Genomic DNA, 25,211 nt, shown 5'->3' on the forward strand with positions numbered 1-25,211 from the left:
AGATGTGCTGGAGACTATTATTCTTCACTTTTAGGGATCACCTAAGAACTAAACAGTGCCTGCTTCAGAACAGCTTTAAGGATTCAAGAAGCCTAATGAGGAGTTCATTCTTTGAATTTAAGCTTCTTTTATCCTGATTTTTTCTACTAAGGCTTAACAAGACACCTGAAACTCAAAGTAGGCCAGGGTAGGAAAGACAATCAAAAGGTATTGGTTCAAATTCTAGTTGAGTTAGATTTTCTGTTTATTGCAAAAAGAGGTGTCCTTGGTGAGGGCAAAGACTACACTGATAAGGCTATACTCTGGAGGAATATGTCAGAAGTCTGGGTGTGGAGTTGGGTGGTAGAGGTGGCACCCGTCGGTAGACGCAGGTCCCTAATATTTTTTGACTGAAGAAATCTGAGAAAAAGTGATCAGTAGGACAGAGTAATGGCATAGTAACTGTAGAAAAGTTGATTTTTTTGGGAAGCAGTAGAGGCAGCCTGATACTCCTTAGGTACTAAAGAATTTTTCATGGAAAAACAAAAGGTATTTCCACTGGTAATATCAAACCTTGAAAGCATTTCAGAGTGGTACTAAAGTAGACTTAGGTTTGTCAAGAACTGATTATAAATGTAGCTTGGAGCCTTACCTATTCCATTCCTATCCTCAGTGCCTCTGGAAATGCAAGTCTCAATCTGCCATGGAAGCAGTCTGTAGACTACAGGATTTTGGATTCTTTCTAAACCAAAGAAGCCAAGTAGCTCAAAGGTCATATGTGGTATCAGACAATGATGTAATACAATCCCCAAGATTTTACAGTTTCAGCGAATGTTTGGACATCTTACTTACCTATTTAAGAACTCTGGGAACTATGCAGATGCAAGAATTATCTCCATTTGATAAGTATAGATCAAAGCACGGAAGAAGGATTATAGGAGCTGTGGGGGTCAAGGACACCACAAAACAAAACAAAACAAAAACAAAACAAAACAAAACAAAAAAAAAACAAAAAAACCCCACAGGATCAACCTGGGCTCAAAAGGCTCACAGAGACTGAACTGACATTCAGGGAACCTACATGGGTCTGACCTAGGCTCTCTACATATATGCTATAGTTGTGTGCCTTGGTCTTTTTGTGGAATTCCTAATAGAGGGAGAAGGGGCTGTCTCAGACTCTTTTGTCTTTGGGGGATCCATTTCCCCCTACTAGGCTGCCTTGCCCAGCCTTAATACGAGTGGAGGTACCTAATCGTACTGCAACGTGATATGCTGTATTTGATTGATATCCATGAAAGGCCTGCATTTTTCTGAAGAGAAACAGAGAACAAGTGTAGCAAGAATGGACCAGGAAAGGAAACTGTGATTAGGGTATAATATATAAGAGAAGACAGCTATTAAAAACAATGAATTCATAAAATTCTTAGGCAAATGGATGGAACTAGAAAATATTATCCTGAGTGAGGTAACCCAATCACAAAAGAAAACACATGGCATATACTCACTGATAAGTGGATATTGGCCTAAAAGCTCGGAATACTCAAGATTCCATTCACAGACCACATGAAGCTCAAGAAGAAGGAAGACCAAAATGTGGATACTTTGATCCTTTTAAAAAGGGGGATCAAAATACCCATGGCTCATAGCCAACCAATAGACTGAGATAGGGTCCCCAATGGAGGAGCTAGAGAAAGGACCCAAGGAAGTGAAGAAGTTTGCAGCCCCACAGGAGAACAATAATATGTACCAACCAGTTCCCCCAGAGCTCCCAGGGACTAAACCACCAACCAAAGAGTACATGGAGGGACCCATGGCTTCAGCTACATATGTAGCAGAGGATGGCCTTTCCAGACATCAATGAGAGGAGAGGCCATTGGTCTGGTCAAGGCTCTATGCCCCAGTGTAGGGGGATTTCCAGGTCATGAAAGTATTGGTAGGGGGTTGGTGGTAAGCAGGGGAATGGGGGATGGGATGGGGGTTTTTGAAATGTAAATAAAGCAAATATCTAATAAAAATATATATGAGAGAAGAAAAAGTTTAAAAAATTTAAAAATATAAAATAAAATCTTTTAAGCTTTAGTGTTTCCTCTTATAAAATAGAATCAATACCTATACATTATTATACAGAAGCCTTGACAAGATTAAATTACATCTCTATACAAATCTAACAAAAGGGAAGAACTCAGGAATAAATACTAAGGATAGGCATAATGGTATATGACTATAACCCAAGAACTTGGTGGGGAGTTGCAAGAGGATTGTGCCACATTTGAGGCTAGCCTAGTCTAGACAGTTAAGATCCAAGCCATTAAGGTACAAAACCAAAAATCAACAGCAAAAAAACACTTAGATTGGACTATCATTCCAGGAAGGAAAGAATTAGACTTTTAAGTTATTAGTAGCAGAAATGAAAGAGATGCTAGTTTTTATGTACTCTTCCTGCTTATATAAACAAGATTTTCACTATAGCTTAAAGCTTACACCAGGCTAGACACCAGCAAAGTATATTGATTAATGGTCTATTGTAATATTATAATATCGTAATATCTTAGTTTATATAGGCTTGCCATTTAATAATAATTAATTAGGTCCTATTGGTCTAAGGCAGCTAATCAAACTAATCTAGGGGCTGTGTTGCCTTCAGTAACATCACTGAGACAATGACATCACGAGACAATGGTCATAGACTAGAAATTACCTGGATGCTGGTAATTTTTCTGGTTTCTTTTTCTTTTCCTTCCATTCTCTTTCTTGCTTATTTTTTTCTTTATTTTTTTTTAAAGATTCTATGATGCTTAGGCTGTTGATAAATTTGAGTGATTCACTTACCTTAGCCTCTCATGCATGCGCTACCGTAACTGACTACTTGATGTGCTTTTATACGTCTGATATCCAGGCATTTCAAATTAACTAAATTAAGTTTGAGAATACTAGTCTAACTACTCCTTATTAAGAGTTATTGCTCCCCAGGTGGTATAATCCCAGCACTCTAGGAGGCAGAGGCAGGCGGATTTCTGAGTTCAAGGCCAGCCTGGTCTACAGAGTGAGTTCCAGGACAGCCAGTGCTATACAGAGAAACCCTGTCTCAAAAAAAACAAAAAAAAAAAAAAAAACAAAAAAAAAAAAACAAAAAAAAAAAAAAAAAACGCCCCACACCCCAAAAGAGTTATTGCTCAGTAGACTGCTTGTCCAGCATGCATAAAGCTATAGGTTCAATCCCAAGTGCATTAAAACCAGGTACAGTGATACATGCATGTAATCCAAACACTGCTGAGGTAGAGGCAGGAGAATCAGAAGTTCAAGATGGCTATACTTCACTACACAGAGAGTTAAAGGCCAGGTTGGGATACATGAGACTGTCTTTTACCACCACCACCACCACCCCCAGTTAATAACTAAATTATTAACTTTTGGCACCAGTGTTAGATGTTGTAGAATGTAAGAAAGAACTGTCCCATTAGATAGATATATAAGATACACTGAGGTTCCCCATCTTGAGAAGCTGGTTGTTACCAATGAAAAAAACAGAATTCATTTTCTTCAGTATTAAATTCTCCTCTCTGTCCAATGAAAGGCGAGACAGGCTTAGAACCATGAAGGAATCTTAAAGATTACTGTCTTAATTTTACTTTATCTGACACTAGTGAAAACTGGGGCCCAGAGGTGAAATATGGACTAGTTAAGCTTGTGATAAGTTCACTGAAAGGACAAGATTAGAATCCATTTTCTCTAACTCTCAGTCAAAAGCCTTTCAATTATCCTGTGCTGAACATAGCAGCATGGTCCTAGAGTGCCTAGGTGAAAATCTGGCCCCAATAGTTAATTCAGCCATACTAGGTCAGTCATTTAATCCTATAAAACCTCTATTTTCTCACCTGACTAGGTCAGCAGCATCCTATACTAACAGTGGAGCAGGAATAGTTATCTGAGCTGAAGATGATGACCATTAATGCTCCAGAGATACTATGATTATGATTTCAAAGAGTTCTCGTGCAGACCCAACTTGAAGCTCAAACCAGCCTTTACATAAGGTGCAACTTAAAAGGATGCTTCTGGGAAGCCTCCTGAATGAATGACATGAAAATGCCGCTTTTGTTCAAGGTGCTGTACAGATAGATATGAGATTATATTACTCCTTTCAGTAATGACACCTCACAGTATCTCGTCCAGCTGCAAGCAGGGAATATTCTTCTAAAAATCCTAGGATTCCATCCTAAAAAATATACTGACATGTAAGGAAAGTTAAGTAGGGAAGAGAGAACAGCAGTTTAGAAAAGGAGGCAGGTCAAGAAGAGAAAAGGGAGTTGAACTTCTGGCGAGAAGGTCACGGACAAAATGGTGCCCCCGGTTCAGGTCTTTCCGCTTATCAAGTTCGGCCGGTACTCCGCTCTGATCCTCGGCATGGCATACAGCGCCAAGCGCTACAGTTACCTGAAACCCCGGGCAGAAGAGGAGAGGAGAATAGCAGCAGAGGAAAAGAAGAGACTAGATGAGTTGAAACGGATTGAGAGAGAACTGGCAGAAGCTCAAGATGACAGCATTCTCAAGTGAGGCGTCAGTGAGCTTGCTTTCTCTAGTCGTTGAGGATGAATAAAGTTTCATGGTGTGAAAAAAAAAAAAGAAGAGAAAAGGGCAAAGGATTGAAAAACTGTATGAAGAAAAAAATTCAACATCTATTAGAGTATCAATGAGTCCCCTATATGTATAGTTCCTGGAAGCCACAGTCTCTACAGTAAAGAAGCTAGAGAAATGTATGCAATTCTGAATAAGCTTGGCAGATCCCAGGGAAGAAAGACTTCAGGACATTATCACAGCTCTTTCCCCTCTCCTGGCCAGTCTTGTTCTTTCTTCCATCCCCACAAATGCTGAAGTTGCTTATGAAATATTTAAGGTGTATGTGGATGGGATTCTGAGGCAGGAGAATCACAAGGCCAGTTTGGGCTACAGATACTACAAGAGGAAGATGAGGAAAACAAATATTACTTTGGGGGATTCATATGTACGTGTGTAATCTATGCATGAGTATGTATGTCCACATAAGCATGTGTGGAGGTCAGAGGTCAACACTGAGTCTTGTCTTAACTCTTCATCTCACTTTTTGAGACAGGATGTGTTTCACTAAACCTAGAGCTCACTGACTGGCTAGAATTGGCAGCTGCAAGCCACAGGGATCTTTCTGTCTCCACCTCCATTGTTAGGGTTACTGTCCGAGCTATCACACCCAGCTTTTATGTGGGTGCTAGGGATCCAAATTCAGTACTCATGCTTGTGCAGCAAGCACTGTACCCACAGAAACGATCTTTCAGCCCCAAGCTATTCAAATTCCTAAGGAGTTTTAGCTTTTGTCTTCTCGTCTATAACATGGATAAAAAACAGAGTGTGTAGTATCTTGAGTCTTTATAGTTTAGTTTGGTAAAAATTAGGAACACTGAATTTTTTGTATGTTAAGTTCAAAAAGCTTTGACTAAACTCAACCCAGGATCATATTCTAAGCTAGCTTCCAATTGTGGTTGGGTGTGAAAACTGACTTAAATTTAGAAGGGAGTGTGTTTTAATTCTAAACCATTGTCATGTATATTGGCAGTGCCTCTGGGGTAGTGTTAGAGTTAGTTGCCATTTTATAGCTGCAGAGATGTGAAATCTGCAGAACAGTAAGAGGTTATTATACTTGAAAAATTCAAAATGTTTCAATCAGTAAGTTCAATAAGAAAACAAACAAACCAACTTATCCTGTCCCATATCACTTAGGACTGTACCAAGAGCTCAGCAGGAATGACACGGGGCTTCAACTATGAAGTCAAAGTTTCCTCACACAACTTAGCTCACTTACAGTTGGGAAGGTCCATTACTGGCATAGAGGAAATGTTGTCCAACACTTTCCGTCCTCAAGTTAAAAAAATTTGGCATTCTCCAAAAGCAGAAAGGAATCAAGCAACAAGTACTGGCCTGTTGTGCTCTGATGTAAACACTGGAACACACGCCACAACTCAGAATTGAAACTAGCAGCAAGAGGTGGCACTGACAGATAAGTCAGGACAGTATCACCCTGACAGTTCTTTCCCTTCATACATAGAGGATGCTGAACATGACTAACTCTTCAATTTGCATTTTTAATCTTCCAAATAGTTTAAGGACGAGCTAAGTAACTGTTTGGGCCTTTCTTTTCCCCAAATTTGTCCTTCTAATACAAGTTTGTCTTTCTATAGTCCTTTCTCAACAAAATAAAATATAAAAACCTTGTTTCCGAAGCAGTACCTTAAACACCCTCTTAGAATGAAAGTATAACCTATAATCACAATGTTTTCCTTAACAATGGAAAAAATACTGTATTAGAGAGTCAAGACCTGGGCTCTAGGTTAGCCCTGACACAAACTCACTACAGGACACAATGGTTTCACTTTCAGGGGTCTCAGTCTTTCCTGGTGAATAATGCATGCAAACTAAGATTAGTGTTATTAGGTAGCTACAATTTGTATAGTACTATTTGCTTGTGAAACTCTCTGCTATAGCCTCATCTTTAAGATGCCACATACCCCCAAGATTTCCTTAAAAACAAACAGCTTTATATTAACCTTGTATAATGTACTTTCACAAATGTGGCCAGGCCCACCTAAAACCTAAATAGTCACTAAGACCTAAATAGTCATACCTATAAGATTTAAGAACTTATACAATGTTGGATCATATAAGATGCTATTACTTCAACATTTTGACACATAAAATAGTAATTTTATATAGTAAGTATACTATAATTAATGCTCCCACCAAATGTATCAAGTAAGTGCTATTGATGTCCTTGTTTTACAAATAAAGGAACCGAAGCATAGAAGTAGGGATCTTGAAAAGTTATACAGTTGGTACACAATGGAGTTTGTATTTCAAATCAGGCAGCCAGGCTTTTAATCCTGTCTTAGCTATAAATGACATTGCTACTCAAAATGGAAATAAGAATTTTTAAAAACCAGATATCCAGAGTAAAGAAGTATCTCAGAAGGAGCCAGAGGTTAATACTGAAGCCTTTGATAGGTTGTACCTTTCACTTCAATGGTGGCATTTGCTTTAGGAGCGCTGACAAAATGATATACACAGTGGTATTCGCCTGAATCCTCAGCTCTTGGCTTATTGATCCTGCAGAGATAAGGGAAAAGAAATGAGTTAACTGGGCAATAGAAGGCAAATCAAACAGGCAACAAGAAGGGACTTCTAGCTCAACTAGGCACTTTGCAATATGAAAAACTTGTTTCCAACTCAAAATCTCCATATAATGTTCCTAAACTGTTCCTCTTATCACCCGGCATAATTAAGTCCTTTTCTGTCACATCTGAGTGCAACATGTCACACCATCTAAATTTCCTCCTCTCCCATTACTCTTACACTGTGGTTCTTCATAGCATTTACCAGACTCTATAACCATGTATTTATCATATTTTTCGACTGATATGTCTCTGCAACAGACCATGTTGTATGGAAGTAGGCACTGTTTAACTGGCACACAACTCTATACTCAGCCCTCACGTGGCATACATATGGTAGTGAAGAAATGAGAAAACAAATGAGCGAATGAACAAAGTCAGAACAAACAAGTAGATATGAACCCAGACCAAGTTAAGCAATTAATGTAAGAAGAATGCGAGGCCAGGATAATAGTTCCTTTCAAGGCTTACAGCTGATGACAACTTTACACAGCCTCAATACACTCAGTTTGTGCACACACACACACACACACACACACACACACACACACAGAGAGAGAGAGAGAGAGAGAGAGAGAGAGAGAGAGAGAGATGGACAGGTGGGCAGGCAGGCAGGCAGGCATTGGTAGCTGAAGAAAGAAAAAAAAAATCAACTGCCCCAGATTAAAGGATACAAAGACAGCTTCAAAATATTCTTCTGAACATCATTTAAAAGATCTACATCTCTACTACATAAACTAATGTTTAATGAAAACTCCTAATCTTCACCACTTACTGGCCCAATGAATTAACCCATTATATTGTTCATTATAAAAAAAAAAGAGAAACACAAGCTAAGAAACCACAATTAAGAACTGACTCAGCATTTCTTATGTCCTCACAATATTCTAAAAGGGTCAGACTGTCTTTTCAACATGATACAAATATCCCACCACCTTGAATCTATGCTCTCAAAAGGAAAACACACAAAAATCAGCTGTTCTTAAGTAGTCCAGAGTTTGATCAACAGCCATACACTTCAGGGTTTGCCTAACTCTTAAGTTCAATAAGAAGTACTTAGGGACAAAAAACAAACAAAAACAAAACAAAACAAAAATCCCGAATTCAAGGACATGCCTCTGTGTTTACAATTTCCCAAAACCATTTATTCCCTTTGACTAACTACTGAAAAAGAAACTGAAACAAACAGAAAATGTTTTCTACAGAGTAGGTAGAACAGGCTTCAGAAGCTTGTTCAATGGCCAGCTGCCAGAGTAGCCCAAGAATGTCTAAACTCTAATCCATAGCCTGGAGACCATCCAGTAAACTGGGGCAAAAAAAGGCAGCAATGGCAAAGACACAGTAAATAAAGTCAAGCAGACTGGATGTTTGCTTCCTTGAAAGAGGTATTATTAAAAAAAAAAAAAAAGTATGGGGGGTGGGCCACTGGAGAGATGGCTCAACTGACAAAAGCACTGACTGCTCTTTCAAAGATCCTAGGTTCAATTCCCAGCACCCACATAGCAGCTCACAACTATCTGTAACGCCAATTCCAAGGAATCCAACACCCTCACACAGATATACATGCAGATAAAATACCAATACACATAAAGTTTTTTAAAATTTAATTTTTAAGCTGGGCGTGGTGGCGCACACCTGTAATCCCAGCACTCTGGGAGGCAGAGGCAGGTGGATTTCTGAGTTCGAGACCAGCCTGGTCTACAGAGTGAGTTCCAGGACAGCCAGGGCTACACAGAGAAACTCTGTCTTGAATAAACCAAATACAAAAATACAAAAAAAAAAATTAATTTTTAAAAATTGGGAATGGAAAGATCTTCCAAAGATCCTGAATTCAAGTCCTAACAACCACATGGTGTCTCACAACCATCTATAAAGTTATCTGATTCCCTCTTCTGTTGGCATTAAAAAAAAAGGAAGCATACATATATATTTTTTTAAAAAATCTATAAAATGAATGGATAGACCAGAAGTAAAAGCAAATACCACCCAATAACTCCAACCCCTTACCACTTTCTAAACTATGAAAATACTGCTGAGGCTACCTTCTCAATTTAGCATCAGAAGAAACCACAGTAGAAAAGATTAAGTTGCCACTTTCTGGTGAGGTATAGAAGGGAAGGAAGGCATTACAGAAACAATTCAAAGTAGTTGTGGAATCTAACACTAGTGCTAAAATATACTATAGTATTTGAACTTAAAGGCAGCCATGACTAATTTCTTGATCCGGGGATTAAAAAAAAAAAAGGACGAGGACTTACAAACTCATGTAGACCAATTAAATAAGGGGCACAAAAATCCTAATGATGCTGCAGAACGTCTTTGCTGCTAAGTCAAAAAGCTTTCCTGGTCTCCCTTCAGTGTAATTTCTTTATATTGTATTATTCTGCCAAGCAGGATCAGCTGATCTTTTTTGAGATCACTTTGCAACCCAAAACAAACTTTTCCAAAAGATGAGATGCTAAATATTCTCAACACTCTAAAAGGTACCATATCATTGGGGTTCCAGAAACTTAGACCAGCAAATATCCTCCTCTATTCAGAGACTATGTCTAGGCTATAAACCTCACCCCCAGATCAATAAAGACCACTGTATGGATTGGTCCAGATTAGATTATGGTGACTTTACTTTTAGAAGACAATTCATTAGGGCATCTACCCATAGTTAAGATCCCTTGTGCCGGTGGTGGTGCACGCCTGTAATCCTAGCACTCTAGGAGGCAGAGGTAGGAGGATTTCTAAGTTCAAGGCCAGCCTGGTCTACAGATACAGAGTGAGCTCCAGGACAGCCAGGGCTATACAGAAAAACCCTGTCTCAAAAAAACCAAATCAAAAAAAAAAAAAGAAAATCCCTTGTCCCAGTTTCAAAGCTGACTTCAACTGCTTCTCAAACTACTGAAATAAGTCAAAAGGCCTGTATTCTGTGACTCAGCTATTAACTAATTCCATGAGCAAATGACTCCTTATTCTCAGTTTCTTAATTATAGCAGATTCAGGATCATCTATGGCTCTTAACTACAACTGCCCACTAGAATCATTGAGGAATCTTTGACAGATTCCTAGTTTTGCCTCAAATACAGCAGACTAGACTACTGAAGAAAAAGCCAAGGCCAAATGTGGTGGTGCCTTTGATCCCAGTCCTGAGGAAGCAGAGGCAGGAGGGTCTTTGTGAGTTGGAACCCACCCTATATGTAAAGTGTACCAGGACACCAGAACTCCAAACTACATAAAGAGACCCTATCTCTATCCCGGGCACCCTTCCCCCTCGCACGCACCAGGAGAGGGCCAAATGCATCTCAAATCAAAGTACGGAATTTGGGAAAGAGTTCAGTTCACTGAAATAATGAGATCATACTGAATGTTTAATAGAAACATTCTCAAGTTCATCTTTTCAACATGTACATGTAAATTCCTAATGAGGATAAGATGCATTAATATGAAAGACCTTTAGAAAAAGCACAGAAACCAGTTTAGGAACCAGTTAAAGTTACTGTAGCAAAATAATTCATAATGTGTCTGTATCTCTCTATCTCCCACCCCACCCCACCCTTTTTGTTTGTTTGTTTGTTTGTTTTGCTTTTTGAGAAACTGTCTTTCTACATGATTCTGGCTGTACTGGAACTCATTATGTAGACCATGCTGGTCTTGAACTCAGAGATCTACTTGCCTCTGCCTCCCAAGTGCTGGGATTAAAGATGTACATCATCACACCCAGCATCTCTCTTTTGTAAAAACATTTATTTAGTATATGCACTAAAGCAGGAGCACACGAGCAGGACCATTCCTGCCACAGTTAGCTCTTCCCTTCCACCATGTGGATTCCTGGTGGCAAGCACCCTTAATTGCTGAACAATCTCACTAGCTCCACAATGTATCCTTTAATTAACATTTTCATACTCATAACTTTATCACATAAACGTGAATTGCTAATGATGAAGGATTATGAACATACTCTCTTTGGTGTTAGTTCTCACCTGTACTCCATGTTGCTGGCATTCTTACGGGTGGCAGTGAGTTCTACCCCATTCCTTGTCCAGTAGCTGTGCATAAGGGTGTGAGAGCTGGAAGTGAGGTTACACTGCAGGGTAACAGGAAGGAGGCTGTCTCGAATAATGACTTCTTCACTGGTGACAATTCTTGGTTCTGTAATTAGAGTACATAATGACAGAGTGCCATAGTTTTCCACTGTTTATAGCCCTGGCCTGAGAGTTAAATGGGGTAGGGTGGGGAGACTAGAAGAAGAGGGAAGGCAGACAGGACTACACTGGGACTTTCACTTTACCACTTTGGTGGAAGTTAAAAAAAGGAAAAACAATGATTATAAGCAAATGACCACTAGCGCAGACAACAGCCTGAAGACCAGCTGGCCTAGACGTGAAAGAATGGGAGTATTACATGTGCTTGCACTGGCAACAATCCACTTACAGTTTTCAATACCACAATTTAATGAAGTAAGAACCATCAGCCAATTCAGCATCTATAAGAAAATGGAGCTCTGCCTTGCAGTTCTGAATGCAAAGGCAGTGTGTCATTTATGTAACAGACTCCTTACGGAGCCACTGGACCTTGGAAAAGCAACACATAATACATATATGGTTGTTCCCACAATGGACTCTGCTAAACCTACAGCAAACAGACCACAGCCATTTCATAGAAAAGATACTAGATTTAAAAATAAACTTCCCATTGGGAATCTCTTGGATTCTTTCAAGTTTTGAGGAGTGTAACTTCTTAAAGAACCACTGACTCTTTTCTCCAGCCCATATTTATTCCCAAAACAACCTTTCTAGAATTGCACTTTAAAACACATTGCACTACAAGACAATACAATTATACTAGAGTGCAATATGTTTTGGTATATGGGCTCCTAGAAACTTAGAACTGCAAGGTTTATTCCTCTTTTATAGGCTAGAAAAGTAAAATAACATGTCCAAGGCCAAAATTACTATCAGTGGTAAAAATGGCCCTATAAAGTACATCTAAGTTTCCTATTTCTGTCCCCCAATTCCCAATACCTCCTAGCCCCCAAAACCTTCACCTTAATGCAAGGTAAAGACATTTCTTTTTGGTTCTATTATGGGCTTGGATAACTTAGGATGACATCTGTCTACAAAAATAACCTACAATTAGCTAAATAGAACCCATGAAGCAAAAAATTTATTAATCACATTGAATCATTTCTGGCAGGCCTATCTTGAAAGAAGTTTTAAATTTTCATTTCCATATTATAATCAAGACTATGTTGCTTGAGTTTTATCTTTTCCCAGATTTAGTTTTTTTTCCGACTTTGGATCAAATGTTGTCTTTCAGGTGAAGTCTCAACCAATCACCTTTCCCCATCCACATTAAGAGGTATGTGCCTCTCCCCCGCCAACTCCCTTCTCAGACACCCATGAATGATTCCCCACTTTCCTGTATCTGACTACTTCTAGTATACATTTCCACAGCAGCTTCCCTCATCATTTTATAAAGAATAGTTCTAACTCTTGAGGATAGAACTGTCTCCCTCTTCTGAAACTGTTTCTTTTTATATAGTTCAGAGGAGGGAAGAGGATGGATGGAGAAGTCACGAGATATTTGGAAAATATAACGTCTTAATGACTTTCTAATCCACGTAGTATTTCTGCCTATAAAGTTAGTGTCTTTATTATCTTATGATAAAGCAAATCTTGAAATTGCCTCAAACTGGTTCTAACTAATTTCCAATTCTGCAACAGGACAATAGTTATCTTCCATTCAGTACTGGTCCTATTTAGTAACAGCAAACAAGGTCTCTATATACAAATAATGGAGGCATAGCAGCCACTAAGACAAAAGCAGATGCATGTAAACACGTTAGCGCATTGGTGTCCCATGATTTCAAGACACACTGGACAGAAGCCAAATCCCTGGGCTTTAAGAAGTTGAGCAGAACAGCTGCAAACCCTGCAATGGAAGGCGCACATACACCATCAGCAGAAAGCATCACAATTCCAAGAAAAATTAAAACCAAGCAAAAACAGAAGAGAAAAAGATAGAACCAGTACTCCACAGAAGAGAAATTAAAAATATATCAAAAGCAACATTAAACCCAAACACACTTTCACGTTTTCACTGAATTTTTATTGTCCAATTTCATATTCTATCCCACTTGGGAATCTCCTGGTTCTTCCTCTCAGATTGCACTAAGAAAAGGTGAACTCTGAGAATGAGGCCAAGAGTTTCCAGATGTTTATATACAAGGAGGCAAAGAAAATGCTACTCTTACCTGTAACGGTGCAAATGATCATTGCAGCTCAGGGAGATTAAGAAGGTGATGAGAGCAATCTGGTAGACTTTCTGCTAAGAAATCTTAGAAGGCAAAAGAAAGTACTTTTTCCCTTAAATGTTAAGGATCCAGGAAAGAAGTCAGCAGGGAGCCAGTTGATTCTGTGCCATAGGAGGACTGTAGTGCAGGGTAACCTGACTTCTGTCATTACTGTATGTGAAACTAGCACTATGCTGACCTCCTTTGGCTACAGTACTACATTTGTATTCTACACCAGGATGAAGGTGAGACATTTATTTCTGTGGCCCAGTGCTACCAAGTGAGAGTCCAAGAGAGATGAACATTTAGAAATTCAAATATTTTTACTTGTCACTGACTTCTATTTAGAAGCAATAGGTAGGACCCTTACCCTAACCACCATGTTTATATAAAGAACATATTATGGCAAAACAAGCCTAAAAACTGGACCTATTTCTCTTCTGGTTTACATTATTCAAAGAGCTTTGGGGAAAGCACTAGTATGTCATTCTTAGAAAAATTCAACCTCCCTCTAGAGGCAATGTTTCTAAGGATCCTAAGATCACAAAACAATTCAATTAAAGTTAAATTCAGGTCATTACAGCTAACTTGTGTTAACCAACTGATATGGATATCCAGGGAGAAACTGACTAGCCAGGCTATGACTCAAGTATATGCAGATACCCATAAGTTAAGAAACTTGTTTCTAAGTAAACTGGGGGAGTACTATGTGCTCTTAGGAACTGATGCATGCTTCACTCCAAAGCTCTACTCTTATACTCCTTACATACAGTCTTTTTAGCTACAAGTTATGATTCTTGGAAGTGAAACTAATGCCCAGTCTATAACTATGAACTTCTAGAGACCTTTGTGGCCATTTGGATAATTCTGCTTTTTGTTTAAGGAAAGGAGCAAGGGAGCAGGAGAAAGAGGCGTGCAAGGGGGAAAAAATTGTTAAAAGAAAGAAAAATTGCTGGGTTAATGTTCCCCATTTTCACAGACAAGTTTTCTTTTCCCCTGCACAGAAGCAGGCCCTCTGATTCAGCAGTACCAACTGCAACAGCCTCTCCTGTCTCCCTTTCACACCCCTCCTCCAGTTTTCCAAGTAGATACAAAATAAATACTAATTTGTTATTTTCTTCATATATACACATTCAGTTTTCCAAGTATACAGATGCAGGGGTCCCTCTCATATTATTGTGCTATCACCAAACTGCTCACAAAAATAATATATTTTACTATTTAAACTTTATTCTCTCTAAATCAGTCAGGTCTCTCACTGAACCATTCAAAATCATGCAAAAGTATCAGAGGCCCCTCCATTAAATTGAGAATGCCCCTCAGTCATAACCAAGCAAATGCAGGACTAGAACCCTTCCTGCTGAGAGCATGGATTTCTGTGTTGGGCTCTGTTTCCTACCATGCAGGTTTCAGAAAGGGCCACCCAAACTTAACTTCTCCAACAGACACAGGACTCAAAAGGACATGAATTGAGATTTAACTTACTTTATATATATATATATGACAAAGAAACAGACAGTGTGAATGATTTACAAACTATATTTGAGTTTATCATCTACCAGAATAAGGAATTGTGTGAAAACATCAACGTCAAGCTGTCTGTGGATAGAAACCAGATACAATTCTAACTTTCAAGACAGCATGCTAAGTTTTTAAAACAATATAATTTTCAGCTTCAGAGAACCTAGCTTTTGATAGCAAGACTAAGGGAGAGACTCTCAGGTAGCTGCTTTTAAGAAAATAGGCCCAGTAAGAGCTGTGCTGTTGCATTGGAGGGCTGCTGTCAGAGAAGCACATGCCACTGCTTTAGAAAAGAAAAGGAGCTGGAGCTATGGAAATGTCCAAGCTTACATGCCACCCAACAAAACACATACTACCACACTGCACCATGGCAACATTCCTATCAACAGAACAGGATGACACCAAGTCACAGCGAGGGAAAAGGCTAGGCAGACACAAACTTAAAACCATAGAGGTAAAGGCAGCTAGCTATTCAGAGCGAGCTTCCAACAGATGAACAGAGGAAATAAAAAGTAGTTAGAGCGGGGAGAAAAACAAAAATAGAAAGGCACCAGAGAAGCACTCAGCAAAAGGATAGCAGGAAACCTACTACAAAATTAAAGAGGAGGGAAAAAAAAAAAACCAATTTCAACACTACCCTCATTCCACTGCCTGGTATTTGTGCTTTCAAAATTTTTTTTGTTTCCCCAGCTCTCCCCCCCACCTCTTCCCAGCGAAGCTGACTTTGGACAGTCATGGATGTCCTCAAGTTCTTTGTTCCTGAGGAGAAAGACACAGAGAAGGGTTGGGAGATAAGGGAAATAGAAAGGAAGGCAAAAAAAAAAAAAAAAGTAGCCACAAATGTTTTCATACACTACAACCAAAAGGGTCGTGGATTTGAAAAAACAAAGACAAGGGGTGGGTGGGGTAAGCGATCATATTAGGGAAGAGGGAAAGGAAGCAAAAGGGAAGGGTCATTGGGCCACCTCTAAAGACTACAGTACTACTACTGTAGGGTGCTGGACTCACTCTGAAGGACGCTTATGGTGGCCTGGGCTCGAATCCATGTTATGGAAGGGTTTTGCCTCAAGTCATTCCTCTTGGGGTCGTTGCTGGCCCTGCACTCGTAAGTCCCAGAGTCCTCCAAGGTGAGCCGGGTTATTCTCAGCACACTCACGCCGTTTGACCCGTAGGCGGTGTTTACGGTGACACGGCGCTTCCGAGCACCGTCCCACAGCTGTCTGAAAGACTCTGCCCGGTTGACTTCTGCGTACCACCACTGGATCTCTGGCGTGGGACTCCCGACCACGTCACAGTACAGCTCAAAGGCGTCCCCAGTGAGCTTAGTTTCTGACATGGGCGACTTGACAAACCCAGCTAGAGGGAGGGGGAGCAGGAATGCAGTGACAGGCCAATCAGAAAAAAAAAAAAGAATCAACAGGTGTTAATAATTTAAAGGAAAGAAAAGAAAAGAAAAAAGCAAATGAGTTGCAGAGAACAAAAAAGGATTCATTTTTAAACTATAAAGAGACAGTAATAGCAATTCATACAAGCTTTTAGAAGAAGAACCACCCTGGGAAGCTTATGAAGCAAAGGCAGGCCAATTACAAGCTGGGGCAGCCCAGGTGCTGGCCAGGCAGAAGCAAGCCCACTGGAAAGCATTTTAGCAATGGGCCCAGCTGGTAGGAATGAGAAAGCCTTAGGTCTCGGGAAGAACATCCTTCCACAGAGCACAAAACCATTACCTTTCCAAACTCAGGCAAATGATGGAAGGTAACAGGAAGTGGTAATGGGTTTTTATGCCAAGTCAGGATCTTTTCTGAATGGGTAAACATTTCATTAGAGATGCAGTATCTTTCCCTAAACCTCAACAAGAAGTACATTAACTAATCTAGTACCTTCTCTTATTATCCAGAGTTCAAATTTCAGTTAAAGGTCAGAAAATTCTTGCATGTAAGATACTATCCTTAGTTTAGACTTCTCCATCTCCTAATCTTCCCTGAGCCCATAGCAAACAGGGAAGCTGTCTATGCATCTACATGAATACAGATCCTCAGAAACAGAAAAAAGGCAGAGTCTGTACTTCACACCCAAGTGAGAACTATTGTGCTCAGCTCAGGAGCTGAACCAACACTAACAGCAACCCAAACAATGCCAGTGACAATGCTCTTCATGATTCTATAAATTCTACTAGTAAAATCTCCTGAAAAGCCAGTCTTTGAAATAATTGTGGCTCCTGACAGGATCTTCCTACAAAGGGTAAGTTGCCTGGCTACTAGCAGTCAATTCAAAGAGGATGAGAAATGTATACTGATGAATTAAACTAATCTGCTGGGTGAAGGTTATGCCTCAACTTGCATTTTAGGTATTGCTCAGAACTAAAGCTGATGCCTACTTTCTACTACCTGCTCATAACTTGCTTTCTATAAGACAAGTTAGGTTAGTAATAGCAGAAAAAGTTTTTTTAAAAAAATCATTATTATCATCTAGGCTTATTTTGAAAGCTGGAGTAAAGCCTATAGTGGGAAAGGTACCACAGGACAAATATCCACTCATTCATTCCCCAGGTTTTCTCCCTCTCCCCCAAATTTCTACCATTAGGCAATGCCCTAAAGTATAATAAGGAAAGAATTTAAAAGAGGCACTCTGAGTGGCTTGGCTTATGAGCTAAGTATGCTCACCTACAGTGAACAAACTACCAGGTCAGAATCTGCCAATATTAGATTTAAGAACACTCCAGAGAACAGGCAAACGAAATCCAAGTTTTTCTATCATCTAGAAGCCAAGGATGTAATTAGCTAACTGAAAATGGAGGTTGCTAAGTAGAACTGTTCCTGTTTATAAGCAAAGCAGTATCTGCCTTTGCAGACAAATCCCACTCTGTGGATCTAAGCATACTAAGGAGGTACTGACTATCATATTCAAGTAAAGGTCAAGACCTCTAAATTCATACCGGCCTTTCAACTAGCTTTCAGAGTGAATAATACAGAAATACAGTAATCAACAGGCTTAGACTAAATGTTGTGCTTGAATATGTTATTTGAAACTTCCCCTTTGACCTCTAAGACCTTGTATAAGATCATTCTTACAAGATCTAGGATTTTGTAAGAAATTAATACAAGTCCAACCAGCCAAACAAATGTCAATCTCACAGAATTTGTTTAATAAATACAGAAAAGAGCTCCCAAGGTCCTGTATATAACCTAGCTTGCTGCTAGGTAAAATGCTGATCTAAAGGGCTGTGTCTCAGTTATGCTCATAAACTGCTACCACCTGCCAGAAAGTGAATGCCTACAAATAGGAGAGAGTAAGGAAGCTGGTTTTAACTATCAGTCTAATTGCCAGGGGAAACTAGTTATCAGGAAATTCTTGAAAACACTGTGAAGATTATTTTAATCATATTCCTGATCAGTTAATTGATCAGTGAAATCACATTTCACTCTGACACTGTCCATGAAGGTAGGGCTCTTATATCCCTCAGATGCTGTATTTATGTACTTGACTGTGTCCTAGAAACCTATTAGTAGACTTGTGTTTTGTTCTACTTTCTTCTGAATAGCAGTTATTAGACTAAAGCTTGCTTACCAATCTGTTGACTATGCCAATATAAAAAGGATGTTCCAAACCAACAGAAGCCATGAAATTCCAGTGGAAACCCAAATCCCAGTATTACACAACTCAAAGGAATAGAGAAAAGGATCTAAACATAATTCCCACTGCAAAAAAAAAAAAAAAAAAAAAACTCAACCTGGAGGAAAAATATGTTAATGTAATAGGCCAGGCTTAGGTCAGGCATGGTGGTGCACACCTTTGATCTCAGCGCTCAGAGGCAGAGGCAAGTAGTTCTCTATGAGTTTTGAGGCCAGCCTGGTCCACAAAGCTAGTACTGGGATAGCCAGGGCTACACAAAGAAACCCTATATCAGAAATAAAAGCAAAACAAACAAAATTAAGACCAAGTCAAAATTACTATTTTAATTGGTAAATTATAAGATCCAAATTTAAACTTTTTTAAAAACAAAATTGAAGGGGCTGGAAAGATGGCTCAATGGTTCTGAGCACTCATCCTTGCAGAGGATCTAAGTTTGGTTCTCAGACCCAGTCTAGTTCCAGAGAATCTAGTCTCTCCCTCGTCTGGCCTCTTTAAGAACTGTACATTCATATTGTACAAACATCCAGGCAACACCATCTATACATATAAAATAAAGCTTTAAAAAAAAAGTACAGAAACTATCTTTTTAAAAAAATTATTATATGTTTATGTACACCTGCATACCAGAAGAGGGCATCAGATCCCTTTATAGATGGTCATGAGCCACCATATGGGTGCAGGGAATTGGACTTAGAACCTCTGGAAGAACAGGCAGTGGCTCTTAACAGCCAGCATGGTCTCTTAACACTGTACACAGCTGCAATCATTGTGTCTTACAAGGCTTTGTACAAAAGTAAAAGAAATGAGCTGTCACTTAAAAATAAATTAAAAAATAAAATAAAATAATTAATTAAAGATATACCTTTTTATCATTTAATTTAGTAAATTATTTGGTAATTCTTAGACACTTAAGTAGACATCCTCCACCAGAATCACTTAACCAAAATAACTTTAAGTGGCTAAGCCTGAGTATAGCTAGGACTAAGGTGTCTTTAATTCTTATTTGGGGGCTTTTTCTCACAAACTGTACTGTCTCTACAAAAACTATGAGATTCCTTGATAGCTGAACACTCATCCAAAAAAAAAAAAAAAAAAAAAGCATGAAAGCATGTAAATCTATTTCCCCTCCAAACTGGGAAAGAACTCTATACAGCACTATGAAATAAATCACAATTAGCATGGAAGGTTATTAGCAATCATCCAGCCTCATTATCTATCCCAAATTAGCTCCAATTCAGAAGAACCAGCTTTCAGAAGCAGCTCAGAACCTGACTCATTGCCCTGCCTTTCATCACCAAGGGCTTTCAAACTGTGCCCTCAACATGAAAGTAACTGTCTGAAGTTAGGAGACTACCAGAAGCACTTATTTGATAGCACAACGATACAGGACTTTTAGGGAAGAAGGGAATATAAGCTGTTTTTGAAGGGGAGTGAAAATAGAAGCACCAAAGCCCAGAAAAGTGTAATGAAAAATTGCATAGCTGAGGTTGGGGGATGGGAAGCAGAGATGACAGCTGGAGCTAGCAGCAGGGAAAAGGAGGCGCTCTCTGGCAGGAGAAACTGGATGTGTAGATATGAAAAGAATGCAAAGAGAAAGGGAACACAGAAGAGCAAGCTGTAAACTACCTCCACATATGCCTTAAGGAAAAAAATTTACCAACAAACCCTCTCTTGCCTTCAAGGGACCCACCATAGCACAGGTAACATTAACTGCTGTCCCTCAGCTGACTACTGCCAAGGCCAAATCTCCAAATCTCCAATCTACACTTGCCACTTTATTTTAAAAGGGGGGGGGGGAGGAAGAAAGCTGTTCCCTTCAAGCCCCTCTACAACTGATTTCTGTGGGTGGCTCATGCTATTCTCTCCTTCATATCTCAAAGAGATGACAACAAAGATGCAAGAAAGTGTCTATTCTCTTTCCCTCATACATGTCCACGAATTCAAATCAACTACTTCAAAAATAAGACTGAGCACAAGACCTACTACTGCTCAAGGTGGTTATGGGGAAAGAATATTTTAAGTCTGCGTAGAACTGCTGGAAAATGTCAGACTTAAACCTACACATCTTCTGTTAATTAAGTGATGTTTCACTATCGCTTAATAGCAAACTAGTCAAAAGTCCATAGGTAGTCATTCCATGTATACCAACCAAGAGTAAGGCAAGTTTTAAGATATGGTAGTAGTAGAAATAGGGCAACCCACCTTTAATCCCAGCACTTGGGAGGCAGAGGCAGGCAGATTTCTGAGTTTGAGGCCAGCCTGGTCTACAGAGTGAGTTCCAGAATAGCCAGGGCTACACAGAGAAACCCTGTCTCAAAAAAACCAAAAAAGAAAAAAGAAAGAAAAGAAAGAAATAGGGCAACCTCGTTCTCTGCAACAGAAAATGCTGAGGGCAGGGGCTGGGGTGGGGGATGTTGGTCCTGAACTATTGGAATATCCTGATCACTAGCACTAGGTAGAGATGGTGGCCATCACAAAGCATTTTCCATAGTCAAACCTGATCCTTTCAATAAAACAAACACATCAAGAATGTGGGTATTAAAGTCATTATAAACCAAATTCCACCCTTGGTTCTGAAATTATGCCATCTAAAATAGCAATAAGATTTGTTAACCTAGGGCTGGAGAGATGGCTCAGTGGTTAAGAGCACCGACTGCTCTTCGGAAGGTCCTGAGTTCAAATCCCAGCAACCACGTAGTGGCTCACAACCATCTGTAATGAGATCTGATGCCCTCTCTGGAGTGTCTGAAGACATCTACAGTGTACTTACATATAATAAATAAATAAATCTTAAAAAAAAAAAGATTTGTTAACCTAAACTAACTAGCTTTTCTGCTTTGGAAAAATAGAGAACTCTACTTGATGCCAAAAAGTGAAAAAGAAAAAAAAGTCTGCATAGTTTAGTGATTAAATTTAATGAATAAAATCAGGTTGCCTGGGTTCACGTGAGATTCTGTTACTAACTATATGACCTTAGGGAAGTGCCTAACCTCTCTGAGCTTCATCTGCTTAATCTGTAAAAAGGAGCTAATAATAGCAATTTCCTTAGAGGGTTATTGTGAGGATTACATAAAACAGCACGGCTTAAAACAGCACATGGCACATACTAAGCACTCAATAATGTTACCTATTATCTTATGTCTCCAAAGAAATAAATATTAAACAGACCACATACAGCAACCTTGGCATTGACTTACAACAGCCTGGGAAACAGAATTTCACACACAAAATAAATTTAACTTAGATTCCATGTTTAAAAAATAACCCAAAAAAATCTACTGTACCTTTTCTAATAAAACAAGGACCATTGTGGTAATGTATGGCAACAGATACACATATGTTGACACAAATAGTTGGCAGTAGCTTAAAATTGTAAACCACTGAACTGAGAGAGATTATGAACAATTGAGGAAGTCCAATAATAGAGAGAATACAACATTCTAGACCAGCCCAGACTACAAATAAAACCCTGCTTCAAAAGCACAGGAAGAAAAAAAACAATAAACAAAAAATGCAGAATTCTTCTTACAAAGAAAAAATATTTATTTTTAAAAACAGCCCGGGCGGTGGTGGCTCACGCCTTTAATCCCAGCACTTGGGAGGCAAAGGCAGGTGGATTTCTGAGTTTGAGGCCAGCCTGGTCTACAGAGTGAGTTCCAGGACAGCCAAGGGCTACACAGAGAAACCCTGTCTCGAAAACAAAAAACAAAATAAATAAATAAATAAAAACACAACAGCCCTCTCTTTCCTCCCCCAACCATCCACCACAGTGTGTGTGTGTGTGTGTGCGCGCGCGCGCGCACTCACGTGTACACACTTCTGCATATGTGCTGGCAGTCATGTCCCAAGTAAAGGTCAGAGGACAAGTTACATTAGTCAGTTCTGTCCTTCTATGATGTAGGTCCCAGAGATCAAACTCAGGCATCAGACCTGGAAGCAAGTGCCTTTTCCTACTGAGGTGAACCATCCCACCAACTCAGAACAAGGCTTATTAATTACAAGTTGGCTTAAAAATAATGATACAGGAAAACACTGGTTATTGGTTAGGCTAAACTGTAAATTCACAAAAACTTGAGATAAAATTAGAGTTGTAAGATTTTTATTCAAATCAAATCAGTTAACTTCAGCCTGAAAATAGTGTGAGACTTTGAGTCTGTATCTCCACAACTTAAATTCTCTGCACTTAAAACAGTTTCTTCAAATAGGAATGATGCTATCAAGATCATATAACATGTGTGGAACTGTAAAGGACAATCCACATGTTAAATAACTCCTGGAAAGACATATGTATGTGTATGTGTATGTGTATGTATATGTATGTCTGTATGTCTGTCTGTCTGTATGTATGTATGTATACTGGAGAAAGGTATCTTCAACAAGCATTCTGATTTCAGTCTTGCTGCCAATTCCCACTGACAAGTCAAGCATAACCTCCTGAGCTGTGTGGGCTTAAGGCTAACCAACCAAGCTTGGTGCAGGCCTTTTATCCAACATTGAGAAGACAAAGACAAGCAGATCTGTAAGTCTGAAGCCAGCCCGGTCCACATAATAAATTCCATGGTAAGACCCTTGTTGTTTGTTTGTTAGTTTGTTTTAAAAAGTCACTGGCAAAGAAAAAGTTTCAAATATGACTAAAAGGCCACAGGATTCTCTCATCCCACAAAATACAAGCATCATCTTTCTGTAGTGTTGCAGATCCAAGGCTTGACACCCTTTGTCTACACTGTGCTACTGTACTGTTAGATAAATAGATACCTAAGGATCTCTCTATAGGAGTCTTCCATTTCTTCAATCACAAATTTCCCATCTGAAAAGTGCGAACAATAATTCCTATCTTAACCTTGATGGTAATGTGAAGTTCATATGAACCGTGTATATAAAATACCTGTAACCTGTGAAGCTACAAATACAGTAGTATAAAATGTATATTATACTAGAACTCTACTTTATAACTTTTAGCCCTACCCAGCCCTAGGTGTTCTATGGAGATAACTTTAAAAGAAGCTGAAAGAATGCAGTCATGACTCACTCGTTGCAGACTTGGGGGGGGGGGGGGGTGTTATTTAGACTATCTGACTGTTGTGTAGAGAATCCTCACCATGTATCCCTAGCTGGCCTGGAGCTTGCTTGCTATATCTACCAGGCTGGACTCAAACTCCTTTAAGAGATCTACCTGCTAACTAAGTTCTGGGATAAAGGCATGCACCAACATGCCCAGCTCTGAATGTTTTTAACCTTCATTTCATGTTTGGGAGTGTGAACATCACGACACATGTGGAAGTCAGAGACCAACTTTTGGTTGTCAGTTTCCTCCTTCAGTGGTGGGTTCTGGGGATCTAACATGGGTTGTTAGGCTTGTGTAGCAACTGCTGGACCATCCCTGTGGCTTGTTTGAATTTTCATTTTTTCCATAAGAACATTGAAAGTCACCAGCACAAAGAATTCTAACATGTTTCAAAAAGAAACAGACCAACTTTAAATAAAGTAAGATTATGAGTAAAAATAAAAACAACTTATTATCAATTCTGGCTTTTTAAAAAAAATGTTCTTTAGGGGCTGGATAACTCACTGCTTAAGAGTACTGAGTGATCTTCCAAAGGACTTGGTTTCAATTTTCCCACATGGATACTTACAAGCATCTATAACTCCAGTTCCAAGGAATCCAATGCCTTCTTTTGATCTCCATGGACACTAGGCACATGTGATGCACAGACAACCATCAACAAAAATACTAATATATATAATAAAATGTCTTAAAATATAGAACCTGACAGCAAATCTAAGGAATAGACTTTGGTTTCATTTTTTTTGTTTTGGGGGGTTTATTTCCCAAGACAAGGCCTCTATGTAGATTAGGCTGGCCTTGAATTCACAGAAATCCACCTGCCCTGCCTCCCAAGTACAAGGATTAAAATCATGCTTTACACCTGGCTGAACTGGAAGATTTTAATAACAAAGAAAAGAATCAGAAGCCAGAAATGAGTTCTTACAGTTTTCTTACAACTACAGTTCTAAGGGGCTACCTCAATATCCAATACCCTTGATGTGGGATCTAAGAGAGTGAAGTTATCAAAAACAGCAAAGACACCGAGTCTAGGCTTTTAAAGTCTCCCAGTAAACAGTTTCACAACTAAACATAAACCCTGAAACTAAAAAAAAAACATTTCTTCTTTAACCCAGAGAGCAAAGAAAATCAGAACAAAGGGAGATCAAATATAAATCAGGTCCTATTTGACGTTGATCTTGGCCTTTTAAAACTAGAAATATGCTCAGGTAGGAAAATGCAGCAGCCACGAGCAGTTGACAAGCTAGTTTTCCTTGGAAACTTTAAGTAACCCACTTTCTTGGGAGGTTCAATTTTGTGTTATGTAGTCCAGACTAGCCATGACCTCACCATCCTACTCCCTCAGACTGCTAAGTGGTAGGATTATAGGTGTGGTACACCTGCAGAAAACTGATTCACTTTTTAATTCCAGAAATATAATAGTCAAGCTGCTGGTACACTTGGGCCCAGCAGAGCTTGTTTTGTTATCTGTTTGTAAGCCAAGGATGTTTTGACTCAAAAAGTAAACCTTCACATATTTATATAAATGCTTATAATTTTT

General features: G+C 39.2%; 2 protein-coding genes across 2 annotated transcripts in view; one reads left to right on the plus strand and one right to left on the minus strand.

Annotated features, from left to right (window-relative positions):
* Window positions 1-25,211, minus strand: part of Nptn (neuroplastin) — a 69,467-nt gene that overhangs the window by 14,957 nt on the left and 29,299 nt on the right. Inside the window, exons 2-3 of the mRNA XM_052188176.1 lie at window positions 11,144-11,312; window positions 7,013-7,107 (exon numbers count right to left, since the gene is read on the minus strand). Coding sequence (XP_052044136.1) covers window positions 7,013-7,107; window positions 11,144-11,312 — 264 coding nt within the window. The remainder of the gene's footprint in view (window positions 1-7,012; window positions 7,108-11,143; window positions 11,313-25,211) is intronic.
* Window positions 4,270-4,616, plus strand: LOC127688976 (ATP synthase subunit e, mitochondrial-like). Its single transcript, XM_052188181.1, has one exon. The coding sequence runs from the start codon at window positions 4,315-4,317 to the stop codon at window positions 4,528-4,530; it is 216 nt and encodes a 71-aa protein (XP_052044141.1). The 5' UTR covers window positions 4,270-4,314; the 3' UTR covers window positions 4,531-4,616.

Source organism: Apodemus sylvaticus, chromosome 7, assembly GCF_947179515.1.
Source record: "Apodemus sylvaticus chromosome 7, mApoSyl1.1, whole genome shotgun sequence".
Taxonomy (NCBI): Eukaryota; Metazoa; Chordata; class Mammalia; order Rodentia; family Muridae; genus Apodemus; species Apodemus sylvaticus.

Bases quoted from the DNA above. Each gene is read 5' to 3' on its own strand.
- LOC127688976 (XM_052188181.1), top strand. From the start codon at position 4,315: ATGGTGCCCCCGGTTCAGGTCTTTCCGCTTATCAAGTTCGGCCGGTAC.